This window comes from Cryphonectria parasitica (genome assembly GCF_011745365.1).
Source record: "Cryphonectria parasitica EP155 unplaced genomic scaffold M406scaffold_3, whole genome shotgun sequence".
NCBI classification, from domain to species: domain Eukaryota; kingdom Fungi; phylum Ascomycota; class Sordariomycetes; order Diaporthales; family Cryphonectriaceae; genus Cryphonectria; species Cryphonectria parasitica.
In genome coordinates this window covers 762,575-773,725 of record NW_024468911.1, presented here as the reverse complement: position 1 = coordinate 773,725, position 11,151 = coordinate 762,575, and the positions used below count along the sequence as shown (strand labels likewise).

Genomic DNA, 11,151 nt, shown 5'->3' with positions numbered 1-11,151 from the left:
TTACAGGTACTCATTCGGTACAAACAGGGGCATGGAGTCTTCCCACATGGAGTTTGTCAGCAAGGTCTTGTTGGACCCGTCGTAGTTCATGATCATGATCTGGCCGTACGGCTGGAACGTGTTGTCGTACTGGGCGCACTCGTCGCGGAAGCCGTACATGCCGCTGTTCCACATGATGCGGCCATCATAGTTCCAGACGGCGTGGGCATCGTTGGCGTCGGAGTCGGTGACGCGGGTCAGCTCGGTGCCATCAGGCTTGATGGTCATGACGTCGAAGCGATCCGCGTACCAGCGCGCGCCGTACGACTCGGTCCAGTTCACGTTGCGGGTGAAGACGATGCGCTCTCCGTCGGGCGACCAACCAGGGGTGTTGTCCCAGCCCCAGGTCAGGTTGGTCGTCACGTTGGTGGTCAGGTCGAGGACGCGCAGGCCCAGGGGCACGCCGCTGTCCAGGTCCCAGAGGCGGTACACCAGCTTGGTGCCGTCAGGCGAATAGGACGGGAACCCTGCGTTCTGCGTGCCATCCGTCAGGGCGGTGTACTCGCCGCCGGACGCGGGGAACTCGTACAGGACGCCGTTTCCTTGGGTACGCCCTGCGAACCATGTGCCCAGGCCGACCGCGAGCTTGCTGCCGTCGGGATAGAAGGTGGGCTGGAAGCAGCCGCCACCGCCCTCCTCCACGGTTTCCACCTGGCTGGGTTCACTGATGTTCCAGATCTGGTAGGTGTCCAGCGAGTCGACCAGGTCGGTGTACTCGGGGCCACTAGTAATGACGGAGGAGTTGGCGCCGCCCAGCTGCTTCTGCGTGATGGCCATGCGGTTGGTTGCGTTGTTATGCTGGGGGAAGACGTCCATGAAGCGGTACTCCCACTCCGAGTCGAAGGAATAGAGCTCCTCCTCGGCCTGGCGCTGCTCCCAGTACAGCACCTCGTAGACGATCTGAGTTCCGTCGGGCGACCAGGACGGGTTGCGGAGGTAGGTGACGTTGAAGGACTGGTGGGTCGAGTCGGGAGCTGTGTACTGCACGATGCCGTATTCGCCATTCTTGACGACGTAGCCAATGTTGGTGCTGTTGCCAATGTACTGCTGGCCGACTTTCTGGTAGTCTCCCGTGGTAATATTCACGATGTTAGTACCCGTCGCGACGTCCACGCTAGCGATCTGGCCTGTTATGCCCGAGTTCTGGGACGAGATGCCGTGGGCGGCGTACGTGTCCTCTCTCGCTATGATATTGAAGACGATGGTCGAGCCGTCGGGCGACCATCGCGGCTGGCCCACAGAGTAGTCGTCGACGCTGAGGACCTTGCGGAAGTCGGTGCCGTTAGGCCTGATCACATAGATGGAGAGAGTCTGCGTGTGCTCCCAGCCTATACCGCTGCTGTGACCCGTCCAGTCCGTGTCGCGATCGGAGCTGAAGGCAATCCACTCGCCATCGGGGGACCACGAGGGCCGGAAGTGGCCTGTCGGTCCGACCTGGTTGGTCGGGCGGGTGAGCGCCGTGTCAGTTAGGTTGTAGGACGTGCCGGTGGTCAGGTCCTGGACCCAGATGTTGGCCGTGTGGTTGCCATACGTCGAGACATAAGCCAACTTTGTCCCGTCTGGGGAGAGCACACCAGCGTCGTCGTGCGCATCCGTCTCGACGAGGATCTCCAGTCCAGTGCCGTCTGGCTTGACTCGGTCTACGTAGTTTCAAGGTGTTAATCTGTCTGTTCTTGCCACAAGAGGGCCACAGGAACACGTGCTCCTCTGCTTCTTGTTTTCAATCTTTCTTTCAGATTACTTACAGACATCAGCCTGGCCGTCCAGACGACGCTCAGTGGTAAAGACGATCCACTCGCCATCAGGGGACCAGCTGGCGTGGTAGTCGAACGGGTTAGTCTGGTTGCTATTGAGCTGGACGGCGTTGCTGCCGTCAGCGTTGGCGACGAAGACGGCCGAGCCCGAGGGGGCAATGCGGTTCATGTAGAAGATGCCATTCTTGCCAGCGATAGGCTCACGCGGCTTCACGAGGTGAGACCTGGGGCCATGAGGATGGGAAGGCACGTTTCGTGCCTCGGCCAGCTTGGCGTAGGGGCATGCCTCTCTGTCCTTGAGCTGCTTGTCGGCGTAGGGGCAGCTGGCAACGACCTGCCCTGTCACCAGGGCGATCACGGCACCAACAGACAGACGCATCTTGAAAATGAAGCGCAGGGGTTAGAAAAAGAAGGGGGGAGGGGGAAAAGAGCGTTGGAGGCCTATGTCCTCGATGACAGAGACATACCATTAGAACGGTTGTCGACTTCCAATGGGATATGCGCCTGGGCTTTATACTCATAAGAAACCCAAGACGAAGCAGGATACGTTCGTCTTTAGCTAAGACGATGCCCCAGTCTGCCTTTTCCCCTTCTTCATCATTGCCAGATCCTTGCACGTCGCATCAGAACATGTCGATCTCCATGGGTCCTATCTTGCCGTCGTTCTCCGGGATAAAATCGAAGTCGCCTCTCCTTACCGTAACCGAGAGCATGCAACAGATGCGGGTTGTTGTCTTTTCCGCCAATGACGCAGTCCTACCCACTTTCCCTTTCTTTTTTCCCTTTCTTTTTCTTTCCTTCCCCCCTTTGAAATTTTTAAGATTGCTCAACCAGTGGCATGCTACGACTGCAGCAACCGTGAAGGATTATCCAATTCTCCAAGGGTAATATGGGCCATGACCAAAGGATGCGGTGGACCAAAACTCGGTCTCTTACTGGTTTGTGCCAAGACTAGCCGTATGCAGGTTTCCATGGATTGGAAGTTGGAAACATGCTTCGGAGGTTATGCGTGTCCTATGTTGATATTTTCGGCGGACCTCTTCTGGGGGGTATAGTCCGTTAGATGGTGCCTGAAGACGCTAGATCTCACAGAGATGGCGTTGGTTTGTCCTCTCTCCTTCTTTGAACTCTCTCGCCAGAACGCATAAAATTACTGTACATACCTCTTCTATGTCCTGTATCCCTCCGCCAGGCACCCCTGGCTGCGGCCACCCTTTGGGTGTTAAACCGAAACAAATCTGATAGTTCGTCCCTCGTCCTTGATCCTTCATCCCAAGTCGATCCGGGGGATCATCACCCGTTGAGATGGCCAGGGGTTGGTTGATCTGACCGGGGCCACGCGGACCTAGCAGGAGGAGGAGTCGTCGTCGACGTTTGCCACCTCGATCTTTGTGCCATTGGCTCTCTCTATCTGTGCCAAGCCGGCTGGTTCCTAGCTGCTCGAAGGTAACTTCGACGTTCGTACACCTAAAACAAATAGTAAATGACCTGTCACAACCTTCCACAACCTCCACGACGACGTCTCGACATCTCCGAGGCCAGCAGCGGACATCCGACCTAACGTGATGGCCTCTTCTGGGTCGAATAGGGTCACATTCATTACGAGGCGCGAGACGTTGTCTGGCGCCCTTCTTGTCTTCACCTTCCTAGTCTTGCCAACCCATGATCGATAGCATACACCGGCCCAAAGACTGGGGCAAAATTCGGGCCCTCCTGCTCTGAGCACAGTGGCAACCCTTCTTAGCCCTCTTGCACATCGCAAGATCGTAGTTGAAGGCTCGTTCGAGGGAGAGACGGTGGACCCCTCGGCAGAAAGGGGACAACGGGCTGGACTGGGGCACGACGGGTAGGATGCCAAACTTTACTAAACAACAAGCCGCAGTCGAGTGGAAACAAAACTCCACTCTGATCTCCTGCGACAGCTTGATCTGGTGTTTCTGTGTGTTCTAGTGCTATGATTAGTATCTCTGCCGTTGGATGCAATTCAGTCACCTTTCCGGAAGGTGAGAAGACGGGCGGCGCCCCAAAAGATGTAGCGTTGGTGGGGTTGCACCCAACCTTACGACCCTCTCAGACTCGCCCGCTTCGTACCATATAGCGTGCATGGTAAGTACTAAAACGAAGTAAGTCTATGCTTAAAAAGCCGTGCGCGGAGACGATGCCTCTTGTGAGGTAGGCAAGTCCTCGGTGTAAGCTCTGATTCAGTGCTGCCCGCAAAGAAGGAGGGACGGGGACTTCGGCTCTTGGAATAAACGCGGCATGTAATTACAGGGCGAGGCGGTCAGGGGCCTGTAGACGGGGGTGTGGGGGGGAGGAACAAACCGCGCGTGGTGTCTTCCCCATACCTGTTCAGTCGAGTCATCCGAAGGGTAGGGCCCGCTTATGCTGGCCAGCAGGAGCTGCTGTATATGACAGCAATTTGATAGGTCATCGTAGGTGTGAATTTCAAAGGAGGCGATTCGCGGGCAGGGCCCGCGGAAGCCTGATGGTGGGTGCCATGGGTGATTGTGGTGTGCCGAGTGGGATATTGTGTAATGGTGAAGAAACTTTGCCGATCTTGATGCAAGTGACGCGTAGCCCCGAGGTCCGTAGTCGCCGAACCATTCGTCAGATGTCTTGAATGTCAATATTTGGATATGGCGAGACGATCGGAACAGGGCCGAGCATTTGCGATTGACTCGCTTGCTGCTAGGACGATCCTCCCAGGATTCGCCTAGGCGCTGAGATGCATAGTACTGACGCTGCTTGACGCAATCAGTGTCTTATTTTGATGAGTCGGGTATTTCAAGGCAGGCTGCAAGCTGGCCGTTGTTTGTATCCATCTCGTCAGGGAGAAGTAGGAATCTGCTCGGCGGCTCGAGCCACATGCAGGCCGCTTGTATGCTTGAGTATTGGATCGCTTCGCACGTGTGGTAGCAGTTCAAACCACATCAATATTGAATCATCAATCCTCTGTAACGTGCCATCGATGTGAGAGCACCCAGGTAGCAACAGGAACCCTCGTTGAGTCCGTGCTATTATAGAGCAACTACTTTCGCATCGTTAGCCTTGTATTGTTTTTTAATAGTGTCGGCAATAACGTATCGACGAGCTTCAAACCTCTTGGAGTGTGTCTCGTATCGTGACAAGACTGTCGGCCAAGGCTCGATGGTCTTGCGGCCCCGCCCTATCCTCCTCCTCCTCCTCCTCCTCCTCCTCCTCCTGTTCTTCTTGGGAATGCCTCAAGAGGCCAAGGCCTGGATCAGGGACCGGTGACTGGGTGGTTGTAGTGGGTGAGACAACAAGAGTCACTCGATCAGGCTGTGGTGTCTGTAGAGCCTCGACTTCTACTCTCGTTGGATCCAATGCCGCCCTCTCGTGCAAAGTTCCAATGCACAGACAACCTTGGAAAGCACGACGGCAGTACGTATGCCCCCGCGCCGCCAAACAGAGCGAGCCATTCGGTACGGAACACAACCCAATACTTCGAGTATGTATCGAACGGTGACGAGACGGCTAAAAGGATGGTGTAGCTTCAAGGTAGGAGATCGAGATGGTCGGGCAGGTGCATATCCTCGAGGCGTGGCTTCCCCAGCCATAGCTGGCAATTCTCGTCGCCTGCATGGCTCGGACGTGGCTGCCACCAAAGACTGTGATAGTATTAAGCAATTAAGACATCGGCTAACGTCGACGGGCCGATCATGTAATTGCTCTGTTAGCTCAAAACACCTATAACAGGACGATTTGGGAAATGGACCAACTCCTGATGGGATTAAGAGAGGGCGCCAGAAGTGTTCAAATACTCCTGCAAACAACGCCACAAGCTCCCCCTTTCATGTGATAACCAATAGTTTGCTACTCACACTTCTATGTTTGTGAAACCTTCCCTTCCATATCTGCACCGACATCGTATTGCCCCTCCAAAACCAGAAATACGTTGTTGAGTGGACGGTTCACCGACGCACTCGGAACACCGGCATACCTAATGGCGGGAGTTCGGCAACTGCAGGCGTTTCATTTCCGCGGAACCTCTTGCACTCAGCCGCCTGCCATACCCAGTTCCTCACTGTCTGTGTCCGACATGTGGTCTTGTTCTCATACGATGGGAGACGTTGTAGACAATGTTAATATAACCCCGACGTAGCACAGCAGTAACACCGATCCCGCACGCGAGTCCGTCACAGCCGGTGGTACGTGGCGTGGTCTGTCCCTTTGCGCCCTGCATACAGCTTAATACTGTAACTATAGGAGGGGGTAAGCAGCTAGATTGCAACAATGGTCAAAGGCTGTCTGATTGTGTAGTATACCCAAAATACTCATCGTCTGCCCTCTGTTTATCAACTTCCTAGTTACTTAGCATATCATGAACTAAACCAGAACAAAGGATAAAACAAACATCTGGAAGGGAAAATGGCCAAGAGGAAGAGGCAAAGCAACAGATGGTCCCTGGTATAGTTGTCGGCATGTTGCTCAGGTTGGTGCGTGAGGAAATGGTGACAAACAAACTGGTGACCCTCGAAACGAACACGATTATTTGTCAAAAGTGTCTCAGCTGGGGTTAACCCAAGCGTGAGGGGCCGCTGGGCTCCGAAGGAGAAGACTACTTGTTGTAATGATGTCTGGTTACAATATACCAAAACTCGAAGCAAAAGCTAAATATCAATCCAGATAGTGCATGATCCACCCCGGGCTAATACCTCACAGCATGTCTGAACAAGATGACTTGCTAGGCTATTCTCCCTCAGTACCTGTGCCCAGTCTCACGGCTTCCCCAAGACCTATTAAGGATACTATCCCAAGACTGTTTCCATCTTCTCCAACATCCTGAATGATTGGCCCAGTCAGAGCGATCTTGAAACCCGAGGACCCAGGAGAAGGAAGGAGCATTTGATGAGCATGTGATACCTGGCCCCGGGCGTCTTGACATCGTTGAACGATACCGAGCCAGCCAGGCACGCAGGCACGCAGGATGCAATTATGATGCAACGCCTTGAATTATGAGAAAGTCCGCCAACTCACGTCCGTTACTCCCGTACAAGACAAAAAGAACGCAGGAAGAAGAACGTGACTGCCATTCGTCCATCGTCAAACATCAACAGTCTCTTGCAGGTAAAGGGAAAGATAAAAAGGAAAAAAAAAAGGAAAGGACCAGTAAGACAACGCAGTGCGCTCTTGCATGCCGTGTGGATTTCCGAAAAACAAAAACAGCCTCGTTCGTATCTCTTCGTACCTATGCCTCTCCCCCTTGATATCCTCAGCCTGTGATGTGAGCCAGCTCGCCTCTCTGCAAACCCTCGACCTCCCCCGCACCATCACGTAACTAACTGCGCCCCCCCCCCCCTATCACCCCCAATTTTCATGTGAGACGAGCCTCCGATGTAGGATCCAGAGAATACAGTCCTTCAGATTCATTCTCTGGTCGTGGCTCTCGGGTCCTGTTGTGCTGGCGTCCCAAGTCTACTAACAGGACCGGTTGAGCATAGACGACCGCATCGTTACTTTGTCTGTCCGTGGACAATTAGGTGGAGATCAGGGGCTCCTCCTGCTTGACCTCTGGCACAGGCGCCGCAGGCTCGTCGGCGGCCTTGAAGGCCTCCTGAGGGGCCGCAGGGAAGTCGGACTCCTTGACAGCCTGAGCCTGGGGTTTGGGAGAGGCATGACCGCCACGCAGCATCTGCTGGGCCTTGGAGGTATACTCTCCCATGAACTGCTTGGTGACCTCAGTGGCGTGTGCCGTGTGCGTACCGGCAACCTGCTTAAACTGCTGAGTCTGTGCATTGACGATGTTCTGTGCATTCGCAAGGTGGTGGTCGATGAGCTCCTGGTTAGTGGTGTAGATCAGAGGCACGGTGAAGAGGAGGGTGGTGGCGAGGAGAGCGAGGCCCCAGTACGGAACAATCTTGACGAGCCAGTACGAGAGGAAGGCACTGATGCAGACCTAGGAAGAGAAGCCTCTTGTCAGCAGGGCCCGGACTTGGTAGAGGTGCCCCCCCCCCGGGAAAGGGGGGGACGAAGGTGCCATATACTGCTTACCGTGGTGGAGGCGCCAATGTTCTCGGCAAAGAGAATGCGCTGGGACTCGATGACAACGAAGTTGACCAGCTCATGGACGTCGCCAATAAGAGAGTCGAGGGCCTCACGAGGGACGGTATAGTACTTGCGAGGGCGAAGCTGGCTGGCAAGACCGGTATTCATAACCAGCTTGCCGGCAACCTCGGCAGCGATGGTGATGCCCAGAACCATCCAGGTGAGCCTGAAGCCCCATCGGAGCACATCCAGGTATCTAACCGCGAAGATGAGCGAGACGGTAGAGAGGTAGGCAATCGCGGAGGCCCCTGTGACGGCATAGCTGGTTAGTCGGCTTTGCTCCCGGGCTCTTATCTTGAGACGGGCCCCGCCCGCTCTTCCCTATATCTGTGCGGACGGCTATGGCACGGGCATGTACGTACGAGGGTTATTCCACGACAGAAGCTCGGAGAAGAAGGAGTGATAGTGCGTCAGGGGCTGGCCAGTGGCAGTCGGGTTGGCCGGAGTCTGGCGAGAGGCTGCGAGGTTGGAGAACTCGTTGCTGGTCTTCAGGTGCTGGTCCTGGACAGACTGGGCGACGGGGCCTGGCGGAGAGGTGAATACGTCAGCTTGCCATATTATGATAAACAGGATGGGAGGAAATTACATACCACTAGTGACAGAGTCATAGGCGCTCTGGGCATCTGGAGAGGTGTTGTTAGCTTATCGGGGGTGGCATAGAGATTCGGAGGGAGGAGGGGTGTTCGTGGGTTGGAGCCCTGAAACACTGCCAGGCTGTTAGCTTGCATTCAATCCATCGAAACATTAGAGACTTGAGCTTGGGCTGGGTGCAGTCCTGGGGGAGATAGAGAGCGTTGCATTGGGAAAAGCATTGGACATCATCAAAGAAGCAGACAGCTCTGACTTACCTTACTAGCCTTGAGGGAGTCCATGGTGGAAGCTCCGTTGGCGGTGTCGGCCATTATGCAAGAGATGAGGTGATGTCGAGATGGAAATCAACTGGAGCACGTGCTCTTTGGTGTTTGGAGAGATGCGAGTGCGGTGGAAAACAAAGGTTGAGGGCTAGGCGTAGATGCAATTACGAGGCTCTCTCTGATGGGTTAGGATGTGATAGGTAGGTTTGTGCAGGTGTATGTATGGACAGCTGGAGGGGGAGGAGAGAAGAAGTGCAAAGTAAAAGAAGGTGACGACAGAAATGGTAGTCTCGACGTATTTTTGCAGGCAGCTATGAGGTGTGTTCCCTGTCCAAAAACAAGCCAAGACCCAGACTCTATCTAGCTCGGATTTCAAGTTCTTGCTTTTTGGTGCCCGTCACTGCCTGTTGTCTCTCCCTGCCCAAGGGGGCCAAGGCCCAGTGAGGTGGTAAGTGACGCTGGCTGGTTGCCGTAGTGTATGTGGCGCCAGCCCTAACTAACGTCCTAACTAACCGCCTATGGTGTCAGGTAGTGGGGGTCAGTGTTCCAAGCTCTCTGCCTGTGGCTAGTACTTTCGTCATCTGTGGCACCTGTAATACGATACTACAACTACTGTACAAATACCATCATCGCTTTTTGTCATCCAACCACACACGAGCTCTCTTGTCAATCTGCCCTCATGATTTATGTATTATTGAATTCCGCAAGACCATGTTTCACGTGACGTGATATATGCCCGTTCATCCTGCTCTTCGGTATGTCCTTCCCTTCTACATCTTGGGGAATGGCGGCCCACCGCCTCTTGTCATGATTTGTTGCTGTAGCAGCTTGTAGCGTCATAGCACAGGGATAGCAAGATGCGCTATCAGAAACAGAAAAGCTACCAAGTCCATTTCAGGTGCCGCAACAAGGCCCATCATTATCTTTTTCCTTCTCTCCCTCCTACTACTATGATGCCTCTATATCAACAAGCGTTCATTGATGATGGCATGCATTGCATCGTTACATACTTTTCTCTCCCCTGTTTCGGAAATCCTGAGCGCGCGGCGCGCGGGACGGACGGAATGTAAGAGGAGGCCGGTGACCGGTCGACGGATTGGTGGCGCATATGTTGCGTGACAGGGCCACCCACCCACCCACACCCGAGCCTTGTCGTCATCTGGTGTCCCTCCCTTCCATTTCCAGCCATTCATCTCATCCATCCTTCTGAGAGCTTGCTGTGTGATGACATGTGATTGATCTGGCCCAAAAATCCATTGGCGCTCTGCTCACAACATCGTTCGTGTGCGCGTACAAAGGACAACAAAACACCAGCACATGAGAATTTTCTATGGAATTGTATTTGGCTGGATTGCATGTGCTTTTTCTAAGAATCTTTCCACTTTACATAAAGAAGATATTCCCACCACGCTTTTAAGTCGCCCTGTTCTAAGTGCTAGGAAGACGCCCCGAGACACTATGGCTGTCTACAGTTTGCCATGGACTGAAAACATCCTTCCTCCTCTATTTCTCTTACCTCTACCAATATCTCCGGAAATATGTACCGCTGGCCAAGAGCAGCAAACATCTGGATGGTATACACAACACAGACAACAAGCCAGCTACTTGTCCAGTGATGACAAACTGAAACCCAATGAATCCCATCCTTCAGATGACTGAAAAGGAGCCAAAAGATCCCGTTGCTTCTTTCAATATTCCGACTAGAGACTGAGAGAGTGTGCCCATGCAGAATGTTCTTCCAAAATCCCGGAGTTCGTTTGGCCCCAACTGAGCCAGCAAAGACCCTTGCCCAACAGCTCTCAACAAACCTTCGTAAAACACAATGAAGAAAGGGGAAGGAAAGAAAAGAGACAAGAAGGAATTCGTTGGCCAGATGCGAGTATAGACAACATCACATGGGTGCATCGATCTACGAAAAGCGGAATAAAGTACGCACAGTACCAAGTATTACGATCGCCCCAACTGCTCCAGCGCAAGGGATCTGGCCCACCGTCCTCACTGCCACCCTGCAACCCACTAGAGACCCTTATCTCTCAATAAACGACATTCGAAAGGCTGATCCTATGCCTATCCCCATAAAGCTGTACAACTACTGTGTAAGTGCGCAGGTGGGCAACGACTGACCATGCATGGCATGCCTCAGTCTCCCGTGGCTTCGTCTCTCCCCCCCCCCCCCCCAAGGGGCTCCTATTGCGCCTGAGGGGCAGGTCCCTGGACCCTATTTCTCTCTGGTTTTACTGAAAGCATATTCCCAAGCTACGGCGATGGTAGTAAGATATCTTTTCATTTCTCAGTCTTCTACACAATGGAACCAAACGATAAGTATGGTGTCGGGGTGATGTTATGTAGTGTGGTCTAAAACAAACCGGAAGAGAAAAAAAAGAATACTCCGTTTGTTGCGTCGCGATGATAATGAGCAACATGGTGATATGCCTTTC

General features: G+C 53.7%; 2 protein-coding genes across 2 annotated transcripts; both read right to left on the bottom strand.

The window, feature by feature from the left end:
- On the bottom strand, positions 1 to 2,172 carry M406DRAFT_337761 (tricorn protease N-terminal domain-containing protein; the record flags this gene model as incomplete). Its single annotated transcript, XM_040921289.1, has 2 exons — positions 1 to 1,679; positions 1,785 to 2,172. 2 exons carry the CDS (start codon positions 2,170 to 2,172, stop codon positions 1 to 3), a joined length of 2,067 nt encoding a protein of 688 aa, XP_040777797.1.
- Positions 2,173 to 6,749: 4,577 nt separating this feature from the next.
- On the bottom strand, positions 6,750 to 8,918 carry M406DRAFT_287783 (uncharacterized protein). Its single transcript, XM_040918760.1, has 5 exons — positions 8,713 to 8,918; positions 8,450 to 8,482; positions 8,222 to 8,383; positions 7,806 to 8,107; positions 6,750 to 7,710 (listed from the first exon to the last, which is right to left on the bottom strand). The coding sequence occupies exons 1-5, from the start codon at positions 8,759 to 8,761 to the stop codon at positions 7,291 to 7,293; spliced, it is 966 nt and encodes a 321-aa protein (XP_040777796.1). The 5' UTR covers positions 8,762 to 8,918; the 3' UTR covers positions 6,750 to 7,290.
- Positions 8,919 to 11,151: the final 2,233 nt, after the last annotated feature.